The sequence below is a fragment of the Pteropus alecto genome, unplaced genomic scaffold (assembly GCF_000325575.1).
Source record: "Pteropus alecto unplaced genomic scaffold, ASM32557v1 scaffold125, whole genome shotgun sequence".
NCBI lineage: Eukaryota > Metazoa > Chordata > Mammalia > Chiroptera > Pteropodidae > Pteropus > Pteropus alecto.
Genome location: NW_006436888.1, coordinates 5,886,400 through 5,906,073, shown reverse-complemented (window position 1 = coordinate 5,906,073; position 19,674 = coordinate 5,886,400). Strand labels below are relative to the sequence as shown.

General features: G+C 46.2%; 1 protein-coding gene and 1 pseudogene across 3 annotated transcripts in view; both read left to right on the top strand.

Moving 5' to 3' along the window:
• UBE4B (ubiquitination factor E4B) overlaps nt 1-19,369 on the top strand; it is a 109,290-nt gene extending 89,921 nt beyond the window's left edge. For all 3 annotated transcript variants that reach the window (XM_015591380.2, XM_006914372.3, XM_025048557.1), the window contains 7 exons: nt 3,065-3,191; nt 4,895-5,039; nt 9,104-9,238; nt 11,587-11,778; nt 16,804-16,978; nt 17,554-17,700; nt 18,007-19,369. In XM_015591380.2, the coding sequence (XP_015446866.1) occupies nt 3,065-3,191; nt 4,895-5,039; nt 9,104-9,238; nt 11,587-11,778; nt 16,804-16,978; nt 17,554-17,700; nt 18,007-18,068 (983 nt within the window). In that variant the 3' untranslated portion in view covers nt 18,069-19,369. The remainder of the gene's footprint in view (nt 1-3,064; nt 3,192-4,894; nt 5,040-9,103; nt 9,239-11,586; nt 11,779-16,803; nt 16,979-17,553; nt 17,701-18,006) is intronic.
• Nucleotides 926-1,044, top strand: LOC112481840 (annotated as a pseudogene).
• Nucleotides 19,370-19,674: the final 305 nt, after the last annotated feature.

Sequence of the window (19,674 nt, the reverse complement as noted above, 5' to 3'; positions counted from 1 at the left end):
TGCATGTTAAGTCCTGCTGACTTCAGTCCTGACTCCTGAACACGTCTGACTCTCAGATGTGAGCGAGGGTTTAGAATAAGGAACGAGCCCGTCTTTTACGCCCCAGAGTTTTCTAGCTTAAGAAATGCTTAAGATCAAATTTTTGTTTCAAAAATAAAATTAGATTTCAAAATAAGAATATTTTATTTGTATCACAGCAGTCAGTTCCTTAAGGACCAGCTCTCAAAACTCAGCTACTCAGAACTTGGAGGAACACTGATAACCAAGATTTATTCCAAGACTTCTCTTCCCCAAGCTGATCTGACTCGGCAAAGCCAGCATTGGCCCAAGTAAATTCAATCACTAGGTCAGCAAATACTGATGAAGCTCTTGCTGTGTGTCAGCACTGGCTTTGATGCTAGGGCGCTACAAAGAAAGTGTCAAAATCCCTGCCATCATGGGTCAGACGTTCTAGTTAGGAGACAGACGCTGAACCAGTAAGTTAGGTAGGTGCTTTCAGATGGTGAGTATGGGAGAAGGTGCTGCTTTCAGAAGCAGAGTCAGGGTAGGTTCCTGAGGAGATGACTTCAGAGTGACACTGAAAATGAGACAAAAGGTGAACCATAAGAGGATCTCAGCCACAGTGTGGCAGACGAAAGGGGCAGCAAGTATGAAGGCCCTGAGGCCCGGGCAGCTTAGTGAGTCCATTAGGAAGGCAGCAAGACTTGCGGTCAGTGGGAAGGGGTAGTAAGGTCCGCAGCAGTCTAGTTCAATTCAGGCCTCTTAGAACTAAGACTTGGGAATTGGAACTCGAGCTGAAGCAGTTTTGAGGGAACATTAGAAGTGAAGATTTTTAAATGTTGGGAGAGATATATATTCATGAGTTAACAGTAGTTACTTAGCCTCGCTATGTTTGGGATACAGTGCAGGTATTAAGAGCAATTTAGTCTACAACCATGCCACCCTGAACAAGCCTGATCCCGTCTGATCTCGGAAGCTAAGCAGGGTTAGGCCTGGTTAGTACTTGGATGGGACACCACCTAGGAAGCCCAAGTGCTGTAGGCCTAAAAAATTAAAAATAAGGGATTGTAAGCTGACATGGTCCTTGCAGTCTATGAGGTCAACCAAGGATTGCCTTTCCTTAAAAAAAAAAAAAAGGCAATTTAGAGGGTATAAGAGGCTGTCTGCGTCACCCCCACCCTGGTGTCTTTCTTTTGTCGACAATGCTAAATCAGCTCTCCACACTTCAGTTCACACTTCTTTATAGTTAATAAAATTACACTTAGTTCATCTTAAAGAAAGATTAACCTGATGGTTATACATAGTATTTTCAGATCTTTGTATGGTAGGTGCTAATTCTCTTATTCCTTTTATTTTTTTAAATAACTTTTTAATCACAAAAAATGTATTCATTGGGAAATATAGAAAATACCAAGAAGAATATTAAGGTCATTGATAATCTCTGTACTAAAGGCAGAACCTTTGTTAACATTTTACTCTATATCTTCCCAGTTGATTTAATTATATGTACAGATATTTTCTCATGTTCTCTGTTGGGCATTTGGATGATTTATATTTTTTCTCTAATATATAGTATTTTAGTGAATTTCCTTGAAGATCAGTCTTTTATGTGCCTGTGTTTCTTCTTGGGTGTTTGTTGTTGTGTGTCACAGAAGAAGATTCTGCCTTTTATTTTGAAGTATAATTGACAGATAACATTATATTAGTTCCAGGTGTTGATTCGATATTTGTATATATTGCAAAAAGATCAACACAATAAGTCTAGTTAATATTTTTGTGTGATGAGAACTTTTATTCTCTTAGAAACTTTCAAATATGCAATATAGTACTATTAATAGTGGTGACAATATAGTACTATATAGACACCATTACATCCCCATGACTGACTTCTAACTGGGAACTTGTACCTTTTGACCTCTTTCACCCCTTTTGCCCACCCCTCCCTCCCACCCCCCACCTCTGGCAACCACCAATCCGTTCTGTGTATCTATGAGTTCAGTGGGTTTTTTGTTTGGTTGGTTGATTGGAGTTTTTGTTTTATTTTTAGATTCTATATATAAGTGAGATAAGTGAGATCATATGATATTTGTCTTTCTCTGTCTGACTTATTTCGTGTAGTATTTTGCCCCCGAGGTCCATTCATGTTATCACAAATAGCAAAATTTTATTATTTTTTTTGATGGTTATTATATGTGTATGTGTATATGTGTGTGTGTGTGTGTGTGTGTGTGTGTGTGTGTGTGTGTGTGTGTGTGTGTATATATACACATATCAGATTTTCTTTACCCATTCATCTGTATGTGTTTTCTTGAATAGAATTGGTAGGTCAGAGAGCTGGGCATATTGATGGCTTGTGATACATTTTGTCAAATTGCCTTAAAGAGGTTGCTTCACCATTCAGTCCAACCTACATTTATAGTGTCTGTTTTCCCAAACCCTCACCTTTGCTCAGTATCATCATTTTTGTAATGTCTGCCAATTTGATAGGTGAAGAATGGCATCTTATTTTACATTTTTAAACATCTTTTTCTTAAGCCTCTTGTCTTTCCCAACAGGTTCCCTCTTTTTAAAATTTGTCATGAATTCAGGAATTTCTAAAGCTCAAGGTGTTTGTCATTTGGATCACTAAGTTTGACCTTTGTTCCAATTTAATAGGTACATGGATGTTGGAAATCAGTAAATGAGTGATGAGTACATGGGAACTCACTCTGCTTTACTTGATACATGTTTAAAAATGTCCCTAATTCATAAGTATTTAAAATAATAGTCACATTCGATAGGTACATGACCCTTAATAAAATTTAACCCAGTTTTTTTTTTTCTGTTCAGGGATGCTCATTTGAAGTGCTATGAAATTTCTATAAATTAATAGCTCACATTGGGGGAGGTATGACAATTCAGCTTCTGGTCATTGGTGAATGGATGCTATCCCAGTGACACCAAGCAATTTTCAGCTCTGAATTTGCAGATTCGTATTTACTCAGTAACACTGTAGCCACAATGACTGCTTTTTAAAAGGTAAGAAAGTATACATCCTTCCATCGCTTTGTCTTTCTTTTTTTAGATGTTGAGCATACTGGAGCTACCAGCGAGTTCTATGACAAGTTCACCATTCGCTATCACATTAGCACCATTTTTAAAAGCCTTTGGCAAAACATAGCTCACCACGGCACCTTTATGGAGGAGTTCAAGTGAGTATTGGGCCGCTAATGTCACAGCTTGCACTCTTGCAAATCACAGGTAGAGTGGCTGCTTAAAAGCTTCCACAGCTGGGTTCTTGTTGACTGTTTGCTTGGTCTCCGCGTCCTTTAAGTTTGCCTTTAAGTTTTTCCAGGTGGTACCTCTAAATGGCAGCAGGGTTGTCTAAGTGTGCTTGCGAGACGTCACTGAACTTTAGATTTTTCAAGATTCTTTGAGAATGATATACCTAAAGAAAAAATCTATAAATATTCTGGGATGATGTCACAAGTGTATTTGGTGTTTCTATGATTGCAGTGTTAAATAAAGTTGTCAGAATTACTAAAATGAGATCTTGTAGTGTTCTTAGATACGACATACCAAGCTTTAGAGTTAGAAATGTTGGGAGGAGTTTCGATTTAGAAGCAGTTGGATTGTGGTTGTCATTTGAGTGTTATTCTTTGTAGTAAGGCCCTAAACCTTGATTAGGGACTTTTCATTACTTACTTGAAATTTCAGCAACTACTTGCACCTGGACATTCATAATTCTATGTAAATTATGTTTCAAAAAATAAAGGTACTTTAAAAAGAATGGTAGATGAAAATGTTGAACTCTGAATTATTCTTGAGGAGAAATTTATCCCATCTGCTTGGATCCTTTACAGCTTCTGTTAGCTGTTTGATCAAGTTTAGTTGTCACTTGTTAACTGAGTTACTAGTCAATAATATACATGTTACCAGTGGGCCAACCATCTGCTGAATAGCCTTCTGCAAAGTAAACTCTCTGAGTTAATCATTTGTTTCTGTGAACTGCTCTTATACTCAGAATTATATTCCAATGGAAGCTTGGCAGGAGCTTGGGAAACCAGGCAGGGGCACAGCTTGCTCTGCATGGAGCTCAGGGACCCACCCTGGTCCATAGGAACTCATTCCACCCAGGCCTGGGCTTACCGCCCCTCATTACGCAGTGGTGGGTCCCGATGAGTCGTTTCTATTCTTCACTAATCTGGCACTTAAAGGCTAACCCAGATAGGTCAGGTCATCTGAGTTCACCGGCAAGTCCGTCCATTAGAAGACAACGTGCAGGACAGTTCCATAGATTGAAAGCTTCGAGCTCTGTAAAGTGACTTAATGTCCTGCTGTATCAGTGTTACAGCTGCCAAGTTTTCTTCAGTGCGTCTTTCCTGATAATAATAACCGTATCACTGGTTCTCTTGCCGCTTGAATGTGGGTAATTATTTGTGCTTTCTTTATATCTTGGTGAGTTTAAGTGTATTTTCTATTCCAGAAGAATGTTTTCTCTATTTAAAATCATTGAGGGGATGAGCCAGGGGTGTGCCGGTAAACCTGTTTTCTAAAGGAACAAAAATCGGCATTTGCTGGTTTTCTGGGGGTGTGAATACTTCCACTGTTGCCAAATTGAAGCTGCCAAGGGAATCTGCTCACAAAACTCTGCAATATTAGCGATTGGCTCTAGTGAGCCATGCACCATGGCTCCAGCACATGACTGGAATGAGTTTATCACGATTAATTAGAAAGAATAACAGAAGGAGAGAATTACCCTTGATCTCCGCGGAACTTGGGTTGCACCAAGGTCGGCAGCCTTGCAGGGCGGCGTGCTCGGCCCCTTGGACCGAGGCCCGTTCTCCCCAGGATTGGCTGTGGCTTTCTGCTCCGGGCAGATGTGTGACCATGTCCCGTGTAATTGCCTTTTCAGTTCCGGGAAGCAGTTTGTTCGCTATATAAACATGCTGATCAACGACACGACGTTTTTGCTTGACGAAAGCCTGGAGTCTCTGAAGCGGATCCACGAAGTACAAGAGGAGATGAAGAACAAAGAGCAGTGGGAGCAGCTGCCCCGGGTGAGCACAGTCCAGGGGCCGGGACAGCCTCGCAGGAAGCTGCCGTGGGCCCCGGGCGGCGGAGCTCTGCGGGAGGCTGCACGTGCGGGCCTGACAGCCTGGATCCGGCCGGGTCAGGCCCGTGGGATTCCTCCTCTGGGCTTCCACGAGGCTACATCCCGGGTTCGGGGCAAGAGGAAACTTAAACTTGCCCTAAAGTTAAGACATAAGTTGAGAAGTCTTTCCAAATGTGTCCGGAAAACTCGTTCTGCCTTTCCAAAGGCTTTTTGTTTTGCAGAAGAGTGTTTGTTGTCCAGATATGCCCATTAGGATTTATGAAGGTAACTAGGAAACATCTCTAGAATTCTGACTGTTAGGGGAGAATCAGTTTGTTCACATGATCTTTAAGCAACTATGTGAATCACTCAGGGTTCTGTTGGGTTTTTTTCCTTTCAGTTGATCTTGGTTTTTTCTATTCACTTATTAATGGAAACGAGGCCTGTTTTGCCAGGTTCCATGAGAAATTCACGCTGTGCCAGTGACAGCGTGCTGCCTCTCCCAACATTGACTGCAGCCATTTAGATGGTTCCCTGGTCAGTTACTAGGCCCGTGACAGCTACTGCTGACTTCACGTATTGGTTACTTCTGTTCCCGGTACTGTTAGGCTCCGAATCCGAACTGCTTTCCAGTAGGCGTTCTCGTGTAAAAGTGGGGAGGGCTAACTTTTCTTGACTTGCAGTAGCAATCATAAAATGAAAATATCATCAAAGTTCTCATGCTGTGGAATCGAAAAGTACCTTCAACATAAGATAGTGAGGCCCATTTCAGGAAGGTTTCATCCCACGTGTTCTGGCAGCTTTGAGGAGAATTGTACATCTCGCTCTAGCCAACGTGCTTAAACTACAAACTCCAGCTTCTCGGGGGGCTTTGCCCAGGGTCCGCGAGTGCCGGGCATCTCCTGTGTCCACGCCGCCACGCTCCTTGAGCCCCCTCTGGTTGTATTGTCGAGAGAAGGCGTGCTCTTCTTTTTCCTTGGCACCATACTGGCACCCACTGGAGCCCATCCTCCCCACTGCCCTCATATTCATCTCTAACCACACCTTAAACTTTTGCTCTTGCGCCTGCAAAAGCTGCTCCCGCAGCCCCCATCTCCCACGGTGGCATCCGCCTGGGTCTGATGCTCCATGCCTCCCCGGGGTGGCACTAAGGGATCCTTCCAGGCTTACCTTCAGGCTTACCTCCCATTGCAGGCAGGCAGCTCCAGTCTGGACCAGTTCTGTGTCCTTGCAGAACGTGCTGAGAAAACACACGAGGCCTCGTTGAATGGCCCCCAGATTTTGAGTCCAGGGCTCCTGGGTTTGCGAACTGACGCTGCTACACTTTAAAAGTTTCTTAATTTCTCTTTCCTCGAGCACAAACCAGAGGTAGTTCCTCCTCTGCAGGAAAGCTATGAGAAGAGACGGGTGGGTGGCAGGGACGTAGTTCAGGACTGGCCTGCAGAGGGCGCTCAGGATGGCTCGCTCCTGTTTCATCTGCCTGAGACATCCCTGCCCAGAAGCTTCTGCTCTCTATTCTTGCACATTAAATTCCTGCCCATTCTCTGAGTAAGGGCTTGTCCAAATAATCCCTCATGGCTGGTCTTCCCCAGTCGGTGTAGCTGCAGATTCTTGCTTCCTCTGCATTTCTGGAGCTCCCACTTGCGATGCATATTTTGGACCAGCTTATGCCCTAGATGTTGGGATTCGGGTCTGTGGCACATTATCTTGTCCACAGTCAGTCCTTAAAAGCATTTGTTTGGAACGACTGAACAGATACTATTGATTCCATCTGTGTTAGTGGATGGGAAAAGGGCATAAATCTAATAAGTGCTGTTTCAGAAATCATTGCTGTCTGACTTTGAAGTCACTTTCCGCCTCCCACCTCCCCACCGGCTCCCTCTCTCTCCGCCCTCTGAGCCTCAGTGCTCAGCCCGCAGGCTTCGCTTCTCTTTTGCTCCCTGGGTTGGTGCTTCTCACTGAGGGTGCTAGTTGGTATTTTGAATGTAGTAGAATTTTGATATAATAATGATTCTTTATTATGAGAGACTGTCCCGTACATTGCAGGACATTTAGCATCTCTGGCTCATGCCTATTAAATGCCAATGACATGCTCTCTTCCCCGAGTTGTTAAGCAACCAGAAACTCCCACACGTGGCCTGATGCCCCCAGTTGAAAAATCGCTGCTAGGTGATCTCATCTACCCAAGGGCTTTAAATACCTGGATTCTACAGACTCCGACTGTGTCTCCCCAGCTCAGGTCTCTCCTGACTCTGTAACCGGCTGTTGATCTGCTCTCTACCTGGTGGTCTAATAGGTGTCTCACACCTGACTGGTCCAAAACCGAACCCCCACTGTTGTCCTCCAGATCTCCTCTCTGAGCCTGCGCAGTCTCGGTGACGGCTGCAGCCCACGGATTGCTCTCACTCAGCACCTTGCCACCTTCCTTGATTCCTCTTCCTCCCAGCAAAACCTCTGGGCTTTAAAGGATATCCAGCTCTGACCTTGGCCGCCCGCCTCCGGGCCACTGCCATCTCTGGTCTGGATTATTGCAGCTGGCCCCTGTTTGGTCTCGGCCTCCACCTTGACATTGCCATAATTGGAGGCCGCTGAGGAGCGGCCTGCTCATTATCACCGCTCTGCCGGGACCCTTCTCGGCTTGCTCCTCAGTCAGCCCCAGCCGAGGGTGCCACGGTGTTGGCCCTCCCCCCGACCCTTTGCTCCCCCGACCCCAGGCACACCTGCCTCCTTGCTCTTCCTCTGACAAGTGAGGGCCTTTCTGCTTGCTGTTCCCTCTGTCTGGCACTGTCTTCCCCCAGATTTTTGCCAACTCGCTTCCTTCAGACAGCCACTTAAGTGACACCTCCTGAGACAGGCCTTCCCTGATTGCCCTTTCCAGAACAGCATCCCCTGACCCCAGCACACGCCTCTCTTCTTACCCTGGTTTATTTTTCGTCGCTGTCAGACTTCCTCTGTATCTGGGTGGGGGTTCTTTGTTGCTTGGCTCCCTAACTGGACTCTAAGCTCCATGAGGGCGGGGAGCCCCACTAGTCACCTTCTGCACTCTCTCTGCAGTGCCTGGAGGAGAGGGGGGCTGGCCCGCAGAGGGGCGAGGGAATAGTCACCGGTGAGTGGGGCGCCAGGCGCGCACAGAGGCGCGTCTCGTCGCTGCTCTTATGCCTCCCCTGGCTCGGCCTTTCATTCAGTCGGCTCGTTCTTGACCAAGGGGCAGTGGACGAGTCACCCAGTGTTGTCACAGAGTCGCCAGCGAGCACTTACTCCGAGGGCACTTACCCAGGGGACTCATTTGCAGCTTCAGCTGTTCTAGGTGTTTCTCCTCCCCCAACACAAAGTAAACCACCTCTGAGCAGATGTAAGAACTTAAGTCTTTACTGCTGTTTCTGTATCTTCTCCATCTCAGAGCCCTTAGTGTCCCCCGTTTTTACCCATGAGTCAAATCCACCTTGTCATCTTGTTTCCTAGCCTGTGGCAGAATGGAAGGAGGCGGATGGTGCCAGAGGCGAGCATGCTGACAGTTTACGGGGTGACAGCCTAAGAGTGCAGAAAGACAAAACCCAAAAGCTTAGCAGTCCACAGGCACTTGGTACGGGGGCACAACCTGTAGGCCTCCATGCCATAGCTGGACACATCATGTGTTTTTAAACTAATGATGACTAAGTAAACGTTGTTATTAAGGGACATGAACTGTCCTTCGTTAGCACCCAACAAAGACACAGCATAAGATCCTTAGCTCACCCTGCCTGGAAGTCGATGGGACTTCGCTTATCATTGAGGAAACTGAGTCTCACATCAGTTAAATATATGTGCCGAGGTCACCTTACTCAAAGTCCTAGAGTTCTGGTGCCGAAAGGAAGAGACTTCAGTCAGCTGGAGGATTCGCCGGGGCGGGCCGTTCTGGCATTTCTCCGAGTCAGCGTTCTCATGCACTTTCCCAGTGATGAGCTGACCGTATTTTTCCGTCACACTCGGCGTGTTAGTGAGCTGATGACGAGGACTGACGTTTGCTTGGCATTTGCTCAATTTTCCTAGGATCAGCAGCAGGCCCGTCAGTCTCAGCTCGCTCAGGACGAGCGTGTTTCACGGTCATATCTTGCCCTGGCGACGGAAACCGTGGACATGTTCCATATCCTCACGAAGCAGGTCCAGAAGCCGTTCCTCCGACCGGTGAGTAGAAACTTTGGCTGTTTGTTTTGTCTGTTGGATTCCACATTCAGATTCTGTCACTTAGAACTAAATATAGTTGTTGAAATCCTGGACATTTCAGCATCACAGTCACTGACGAGTGAAATTCTGTTACTGATTGTGTTCCCAGTTGGGCTAATTGGTACACACACCACCATTGATAGACTAAAGTCAGCAAACGGTCACTTCCAGAAGAACCGATTTCACTTTCTGCTTAGACAGCCCTGTGGATCATTAATGTTGAAACTGTGACATCTTTTTATCATTATCAATTCCTATATTTCATTTGCAGGAAAAGCACAAGGTAACATCAGTTGGAAATTAGTATACTAAGTAGAAATGATAATGCATAAGATCTTTGGTTCTCTTAGCTGGAGCTTTGTTATACTCAAGAAGCCAAAGGTTACTGAGAGCCCTAATTAGGGCTTATGATAGATCAGAGAAAGTCAAAATGAAGACCTGGGTCTTGTCTCTGAAACTGAGACTGAGCGACATAACTGAAGATCTCCGCTTCGCTTCAACCCCATCCCACCCCTTTACCCCTTCATACCCCCTCTTCCCCCCACCTCCCAAGCACACACAGTTTAGAAGCTTCATGGCGTGGCCAGAACAAGCGTAGTGAGGAAGGCAAGAAAGGGGCCTGACGTCTGGTGCTTACTCGCTTACACGGAGACAAGTTTACAGCGGAAGGTGCTTTCACTACGTGTGCCCTCCATTTCCCCGTTCGCTCCCACCTCCAGCCTTATCCCACGCCCTGGCCTGTGTGCAGCTCAGGAGATGAGTCTCCTCTCTCCCCTCTTCGTTTCCCGTCTCTTCATAAACAGATTTCAGTGCAAGAGCCGTGGAACGTGAAAGTACACGAGCTCACCATCGAAAGCACGAGGACACTGCAGCTGATTTACACTTGAGAGTTCAAGCACTTGCTTCCCCAAAGCATTGCAAATGGGATTTCTTTAAACTTTACCTGCGAAGGCCATGGTGGGCCACTCGGTCCCTGTCCCAGTGACTCAGCTTGGCTGTTGCGGTGCGGAGGCAGTCACGGACAACACGTACGCAAATGAGTGTGGCCATGTTTGGCCTGCAGCTGGGACTTTGCCGGTCCCTGCTCTGATGTTCTGCCCCGTGACTCCAACGGCAGTGCTATTCGATTGTTAGAAGGTAGAAATGATAAAAACTATTTAAGACTAAATTATCGTGAAGCCTATATGTAGTTCTAAATTCTTCAATTTTGAAATTATCGAAAGCTGAGTTTGATATTTTCATGTCGATTAAAATTAATTTTTTTCAAGGCCTGTGCATAGTTCCTAAGCCATCTGCACACCTTGGCTGTCGCCTCCTGCCCGTCTGTGCCTGCGTCTGTGCCTGCTTTGACGTTTCCTTTCCCTTTGCTGCTCCGTTTCACCTTAACCGTCAAGCTCAAAACTTTCCCACTTCAAAAAAAAAAAACATTACCAATTCGGTCCTATTCTTACCACTCCTTAACTTCTTAATTAAATACAGGAGTACTTGGTGCAAAAGCAGATTCCTGGAAAGCTGAGTTTAAGTTGGAGTTGTATAAATCCAGTCATTACATTTAATGAAAACCTTGTTACCTAAAGAGAAGCTGTCACAACTCCTTTTTGATGGCCAGCGTTTTCTCTAATACACTCTAAGCCAGATTGGCCTAGTTCCGGTTTGCTTAAAGCCGTGTATGCCCAATGAAGTAGGTGCTGTGTCATCTTGTGGGTTATTGCATTATAATTATTTCCTAGTTGTTTCATTTAGGTTTGCTTTGTCTCCCTGGCTATATTTAAGACTCTTCAGGATATAAATTTTATCTCTTCTTTTGCATTATCTTCTACCTCTTTGCACTCGATAAATAAGAGTGGTGCATCCTGTCTGAATTGTCAGGGGCTTTTGAAATTTACTTATACAAAAATAATGCGTAAAATGATGGCTGAAAAAGCATACTCAGAAATTTTCATGACTTGTATCACGATAATGGAAATATGAATAATTTTTTCCCTTTTATGTGTTTCTCAACGAATTTTAAGTGATCCTTGGTTTAATAATTAAAAGCACGAATTTATAGAAAAGGTTGCCTTTTGTTGGTATTTATAAATATTCCACCAATCTGCAATGTTCTGTTAAGTTTTAGAATTATTGGATTAGAAATGGAGAGTAAAAAAATTTTTGAATATGTTCGTCTTCAGCTTACGACACACAGCACTTATAAGGGGCTCTTCGAAGATTAATCCAGCCATTTCTGTTCCTCCACTGAAATAGGAGTTTCTGGTCCTTCTCGCTTGTCTCAACAGCATGAATTGTCCTATTACCCTGTGATTTCCTAGGAACTTGGACCCCGCTTGGCCGCAATGCTGAACTTCAACCTTCAGCAGCTCTGTGGTCCCAAGTGCCGCGACCTGAAAGTCGAAAACCCGGAGAAATACGGCTTCGAACCCAAGAAGCTGTTGGACCAACTGACGGATATTTACCTGCAGCTGGACTGTGCCCGGTTCGCTAAAGCCATCGCGGACGACCAGGTCAGTGTCAAGGGAGCGGCCCCTTTCGGAGGGCATCGGATTCAGGCTGCTGACCCGGGCGGCCTGAGTTTGCTTCTCCATGGGTTTCCTGGCAATTATGTGTCCATCTGTCCTGGATTTTCCACCCTTGAAATCAAGGAAGGTGATACTTTTCGAAATATGGCCTGAGAAATCTCGAGTCTGTAAATGGAAGGCTCGACCTCTGTGGCCGGGGATGCGTCCGGTGTGGACGGGACTGAAGTGGTTTGTCTCCCTTTGGCCGTGAAGAGCAGACGCGGCTCCCAGATCCGTCTCCAACCGAGTTCCCCGCCCAGGACCTTGCTAAGGCCTCACCTGCCAACTCTGTCACCATCCCAGAAAGAGCTCGGTTTCCCAGGGGATCCGCATCCTCCTCCCACGTCCCCGGCTCTAGTGCTGCTGCTGTTTTATGGTCTTCCAGGTTCAGACCTCGGATGGCCGTCTTCACCTTCTCTCCTCCCCTCCGTTCCTCGTGTCCCTGCGAGCACATCCGTTCTGTGTTTTCGCCCCACAGCTGCCACTCTGGTCCAGCTGCAGCTGTGGACTTTGCAAATTGTCTCATCAACGGCCTCCCCTCCCTCCGCGTTCTTCTGTCTGGCATCATTTCAACGTAAAGTAACTAATGTTGATTAACCGAATACCAACTTTTAACCACTTTTCATGGTTGCTCTCCTTCACTCCTCACAAACCCCTGCAATGTAGGTTCAGTTAGAGCCCTCATTTTAAATGAGGCCTGCGTGAGGTTAGTGGGGGTGGAGCCAGGGTTCCCACCTGCCATATGGCCCCGAATCCATATTCTCAGCCTCTCTGCCCTCCACTTAAAATGCCTGGAAAGTTCCATGTTTGTTTCTGTCTCTCCATCTTTGTTCACACATTCGGTTCCACACGTTACATTTCAGGTGAAGCATCAGTAGGCATTCTAGAAGGAATTGTAGGTACTCTTTTTAAATAACAACTTTATTGAGATAGTCGTCACTTATACAGGTACTTTTGGCTATAAACAAGAGATGTGGTCTTGACAGAGCCTGCAGTGGAAAGAAACCACACGTGTCTCTAGCAGTTTTTTGACAAATAGTAATGGGAAAGGACGGAGTTAGGCATGTGCGCTTACTTTGGAGAGATGCTACAGTGTTTCTCACCCGCAACTCTATAACTCTGTACGTGCTCAGGAATGGAACATAAGTGGCGCAGTCCGCAGTGAGGGGAAGAACATGGATACGCCCCCCAGCCAGGGAACTGTCATCCGCCCTGGGCAGCAGGCAGGCCAAGGTCGGGCTTCTCTAGCCCCGCCAGAGGTCAGGGTGTGGAAAGTCCTAGAACTGTGAGGGCTGGAGGAGTCGTTTAGTGAGTGCTCCCTCTTCTCCTGGTAGGTCTTGCTGTGGCTGCCTCATCACAAGCACCTAACACACAATGTGCAGTGTAAATGGCTGCAGCACACCCAGCCAAGTGGGTAACCAAGGGGTGCTTCCAGCTGCCTCTCTCTGGCGACCAACGAAACGTCCACACTGCCTGGTAATCCCTGCACATTGTGGTGGTGAGGGTAACCAAGGGGTGCTTCCAGCTGCCTCTCTCTGCGCATTGTGGTGGTGGCCTGTGGTGGCACCTGTGTGATGCACAATGACACATAGGTCTTCTCAGATGTCTAAAGAGTCTTGCTCTCCAGACGCGTGAAGCAAACACATGCAGTGCCAGTGACACGGTGGAGAAACCCATAAACATATAATCTGTCACCTTTCGTGTCTGACTTTTTTCACATTTTAAGTGCGTTGTTTTGCTCCTTTTCCAGAGTGGTGTTTGTCCTGATTATTGGGCATTTTCCATTTATACTGGCTATAAGCTGATTCGGGCCCTGACGACCTGCTTATTTTGGAATGTTTGGAGGGTTGGGGGGAGGAAGGATGGAAAGCTAGAAAGCTCCAGAAGACAGGTGGTGGAAGCTTATTTTCTCCTTTGGGAGCTCTGGCCTTGTTTGTTGGTTTGGTCTCATATGTCTAGTTTTCCTGGGATGACAAGAGAAGAAGAAAATGGTAGCTGTGCAGGGAAAGAAACGGACTTCTCTCTGTGTGTACTGAAAGGGCTGACAGCTAGTGTCCAGAAGAGGCGACAAAAGAGCCACTGAGCTTTACACTCACAAACCTGAGGAGAGAGCCCCTGGTCAGAGGAGGAGCGGGCAGAACAGTTGGCCCTGGAGCTGAGAGCGCCCGGGACCCAGATGCCGAGGCCTTAGGGGCCTCAGCAAGCCCCCCGGCGGCCACTTCCGACTGCGCTGTTCCGGGCAGACTGCAGGTCTGTGGATGGGCCACAGTGCCCATGTTCGCGGAGCGCTGTCCGTCAGCACCACGTGCTGTTCAAATAACTAATAACCAGCCCGGTCGCAGTCACACGTCTCTCATGCAGTCTGTCCCTTTTTCTAAATCGAGGTGGAGCTCATCTAAGATGAGATTAACCATTTTAAAGTGTACAGTTTGGTAGCATTTAGTACATTCATAATGTTGTGGGGCTGTCACCTCTGCCTAGCTCCAAAGCACTGTGTCACCCCCAGAGGAGGGTGTGTACCCGTTAGGTCATCACCCCCATCGCCCTGGCTGCCACTACTCTGCTTTCTGTCTTTATTTCACCTAATTTTGAATTTACCTCTTCGCCTATTCTAGATATTTCTTATTAACGGAATCATTGTTACCCTTTATGTCCGACTTTTTACTTAGCAGAATGTTTTTGAGGTTCATCCATATTGTAGTATGTGTCTCAGTACTTTATTCCTTTTGTGGCTGAATAATATTTCTTTATATGGATAGACCATGATTTGTTTGTCCGCATCATTGATGGGCATTAAGGTCGTTTCCATCTTCTGGCTGTTACAAATGGGGCACCTGTGAACATTTGTGAAAAAGCATTTATTTGAATACCTGTTTTCATTTCTCTGGGGTACATACTTTGGAGGAGAGTCGCCGAGTCACATGGTAATTCTGTGTTGAACTCTTCGAGGAGCTGCCAAACCATTACACGTTGGCTGCACCATTTTACATCCCCACCTGCAACATACAAGGGTTTGTTTCGTTTCAATACATCCTCACCCATACTTGTTATTTCGTTTCGTTTTATTTTGTTGTGTTTTTGTTTTTAAATGGGTACCTTAGTGAGAGTAAGGTGGTATTTCGCTGTGGTTTTAATTTGCATTTCCCTAAGGACAGATACAGTTTTTACAGTTTTTCATGTGTTTATTAGTCATTTGTACGTCTCCTATGGAGAAATGTCTGCTTGAGTCCTTCACCATTTTCTCAAATTAGATTTTGTTTTTCTTTTTTTTCTGATGTTGAGTTCTAAGAGTTCTTCGTATATTCTGGATACTAGAGCTTTCTCAGGTGTATGATTTGCAGATATTTTCACGTTTAATTTTGTAAGCACTCTGTAAGATCCTTGCAGTCAAGAATGTCTTCGCTTCTTCTCTGACCCAACCCACATCAGACATGAAGCAGCAGCGCAGCAATAAATATTTGTTCCATTCATTGATGCCGCTGCTCTGCGAGGCCGAATGCCACGTCCCTTGATAGGTGCCCTTTGGTTTCTGATAATGGTCACTGCACTGCTGTCTGAGAAGCTGACTTAGAAGCCAGCTCGGGTCAGCTGGTCAAACACTCATCATCTGTCGAGAACAGAACAGGTGAAGTTTTATGGGGCTAACAAACGGGCTACTTGTCGTAAGAACGGCTACTTGCGACAAATAGAAGTTGAAGGTGAAATTGTCTCAGCAGCAACACCCAAGCTTTGTTAATTCCCTGTGCAAAATACTTTAATTTTGCCATTCCAACAATCTTTTGGACATTTGTCCCCTATGGATGGGGACTGTGGCTCACCTGGCTCATGTGAGCGGGCACCAAATCGAGCATCTGTTGGATTAACATAGTCATTTGCTACACTCGGCAGCACTTTGCCCGTCCCTCTGCTCTCCTCCCCCCGCAGTGGCACCGCGTTACTAAGGGGCGTGGGTGAGCGTGGAGGACAAGGTGAGCATGTGCGCTTACTTAGAAGCCGAAGTTAAAAAAGGAAAGAAGCAAGACAGGACTTTCAGTTCAGCGCTCTACGGGAAGACATTCTCTCATCCTCATAACCAGAGATGTTAGTGTGAATCTTCAGATAGAAATGACAGGGCTCAGGTTATGACCCTGTTGTTCAGACTCAGATTTAATCATTCTCCTCTGTTTGCCTCATTGTCAGTACATTGACAGGGGGCCAGTGTTTTTGCCATAAATGCAAATTACGATATACTTTAATATTTTAAAATGGCAGTGATTGGCCTGAGTTAGGCACCTGTGAGGTAGATGTCTCTACCCCCCATTTTACACCTGAGGAAACGGGGGGCTCAGCAGAGTTAAGAGTTTGTGTAAGACCACACAGCGGGTAGGTGGTAGAGCCGGAATTGAAGTCCAGGTCTGTCTGGGTCTGCGGGGGGCCTCACCCTCTCAACCATCCCCCCTGCCACACTCTCATAGGCATGAGTCGTGTCCGCTCCCATCAGCAGAGCCGGTGACATTTAACTAGGGGGCGTTAAAGATGGACGGGGGACAGGGGATGCCCCTCTGGATGACGGCCGATGCTGGGTGGTTTTCACCATGTTCACCTTCAGGAAAAAGAGCTGAAATATCGACCCCCCTCATGCTGCTGGAGAACACGGCCTTGCAAGGACTGAAACAGATGAGATTTCCTTCTCTTTCCAGTATTTAAATTAAAAAAAAAAAATGTTTGCTGTAAAAATAATTCAGAAATTATTAAATTCTCTTCATTTGCCTCAATCTCGAAAGCCCTCCCCAGAGGTAACAGCCTTGTGGTCTGGTGCGTATTACCCCAGTCTTTATGTAGTTATGGCCACGTGAAAGTATTTACACACACACACATTATAATTTTCGGGCTTTTTTAGAAAATAAAAAGTAGATTACACTTGGAGTATTTTCTGCAACTTGCTTCTTTCCACCTACCCTGTATTTACACATCGTCTTTCCTCATCCGCAGAGATCCTACAGCAAAGAGTTGTTCGAAGAGGTTATCTCGAAGATGCGGAAGGCAGGGATCAAATCCACAATAGCGATAGAGAAGTTCAAGCTTCTCGCCGAGAAAGTGGAGGAGATAGTAGCCAAGAACGCCCGCGCCGAAATCGACTACAGCGACGCGCCGGACGAGTTCCGAGGCAAGTGGGCCCCCTTCCCAGGCTGCGGCCTTTGATTTCAGTGAGCTGGAATCCGGTCACACTGAAAGAAGACATTCTGGGCTCTTTCATGGTGTGCTGCGGTTGCTTTTCGAGACACTGCGTGAAATTACATTTGCCTGTGTTTAGTTCATATTGTAAGTTAAAAAGGGAAAAAAGTCCTTCACCTAATTTCAAACCAGACGTCAGCCCGAAGAGTGTGCGGCCAGCCTTGCCTTTGCCAGTGCGGTTGGCGTTTTCAAAGGAAACTTCCGAGCCGTCCTCAGGGCATGCATTCCAGGCGGCTGTCACTGTCTGGGCCACCGGCTTCTCCCTCTGTGCGCTCCTCCCAGCAGCAGCTGACAAAAGAGGACTCTCCCCTCTACAAGCGGCAGCCTGCATGCCTTTCCTAGCGCCACTCCCGATCGCCTGCCGAACTCAGGGGCCCCGTGGGACCGTGTGATTGCCAGTCCTGTGGATCCGTTTTTTTATTTTTCACGGCTAGGAGGAGCTTTATGGTCTTCATCAGTTTTCGGCTCTCTTATCAGATCGGCGTTCGCTTTGCTTTGTCTCTGCAGACCCTCTGATGGACACTCTGATGACCGACCCCGTGCGGCTGCCCTCGGGCACCATCATGGACCGCTCCATCATTCTGCGGCACTTGCTGAACTCGCCCACGGACCCCTTCAACCGGCAGACGCTGACCGAGAGCATGCTGGAACCAGGTACGCCCGCCTCCGTGCCGAGCGGTGGCGCCCAAATCGTGTAGCACCGGAGGTTACTCAGGGCGGGAGGGTCCCAAATCCAGAAACTCCGTAGTTTGTGACGCTTCCTGGAAAAGACACAAAACGTGCTTCGCTCTTTTTCACTATCGAAGTCTAGTCCTCGCGGCCCGTTTCTTTCCCCGTGCCTCGTTTCACCGAGGGCACGAATGGCCTTTACTTTCCGTGTCTACAGAGCGAGGCGCGGAGCGGCATGTCTCAGGAGGAGCCCTCCCGTCGAACCATTGACCCTTCCCTTTCTCTTCTCAGTGCCAGAACTGAAAGAGCAGATTCACGCCTGGATGAGAGAGAAACAGAACAGTGATCATTAAACCGTCCCCCTTGCCCATCCTCTGCTCGAAACAGCCAGGGCGAGCCAGGCCAGCAGAAGCAGCATCGCTGGTGAAAACGCTGTTCAAACGTTGGAGGCCAAACGTGGCAACTACACCGCGAGCCCACCCAGAGCGACCAAGCAGTGGAGATCTGAAGGGACTTGAATGAGAAGCGGAGCCCAATTCCTGTACATATATTTAAATGACAAATGTGGTCAAAAGCTTGAGGGACACATCCTATGATCGCTTATGTAATAAAGCACGTCCTTCACATGTCGCAGTTTGGGACTTTTGCAACGGAAGTCTTGTAGTGATTGGTGATGAATGCGTCTGGGCAGCATCCCCTCCATCTTTCTTTTTTTCCCCCCCCCTAAATCCAATATGATTTGATTGTGATTAGAGAACCCTGGACATTTTGCTGCTAAAGAATCTTATTCCTTCCCCCCTTCCTGACCCTACTTGCACTGCTGTGGATTTTTTTAAGAGAAGCGAAAACAAAAATAAACTCCTTTCCCTGGCCCTCCAAACATATATTCTGTGAGATAACTGTGCCTGCAACAAAGTGTTAATCCTGGGATCGTATTTTTATATCATATTCACATATTTGTTTTTTTAATTGGTGTTAGATGACATGATTAATAAAAAAGGCAAGATATTTTCAGAATTTGAATTTCAGTTTTTATTTTTTTTTTCTTTTGAAATGTCCCTTTAAATTTTTTTTTTTTTTTTACTCTAAGCAAAATGAAGAGAATCCTGTTGCTCTGGCCCTTGCGATGATTCCCGTTAGGCATCTAAGGAACAGCTGCAGCAAAGGAAGTGTTTATCAGGACTTACACGACTGATGGTTTTGGGGGAAAGGGGTTTTAGTGTTTTTAATGCTACGTGACAGTTCGAAACCTTTACAGTTATCCTCTGAGGGTACATGAATTCTCCTCAACTCTTGAGTCTGTGAGTTGGAGGCAGGGGTCATTTATACAATGTGTCCTTTGGGGCTTGGCCTTACCAAAGCAAAAATGGAGTGCAAGAAATGTGGATGTCTGTCTGCTTGTAAAAACACACACAGAACCACACTCAAGCACAGAAACATAAGACTTTTTGTATGACTGCTCCCCACTTAACATACTTGAATTCTCGAATTTCCTTTGGGGTAAAAAAGGATTGGAAACCATAAAGTGTTTTGAAGAATTTAAGTACAAAAACATACTTTCTTCTTCTTTTCCTTTTTTGCCCCCTCCACAGACAATGTCCTCTGTTCAATTCCTAACGCAAACTACAATAAACGGTGAAACACATTCAGAAGACATCTTTGAGTCTCTTATTTTTGTGGAAATCAAAGGGGCGGGTAAACAAGAGCCAAATGAGTTTGCATGTGGCGAATTCTCTCTCCTGGAGCCAATTAGGAGCTGCTATTTTTAAAATAAAACTTTTGGATTTATGTCAGTCTCTAGGCCCCGTTTGCTCCTCATTCCACTCTGCTTGTCTGAGGGGGTTGACCTTTGTCACCCTCATTCTCTGCCCTTCTCAAGGTGGTCCCCTTTCGAAAATCTCTCTTCCCTGACCTTTAAAATTCTCACTCAGGGTCACCCCATTTCATAAACATTTTCTT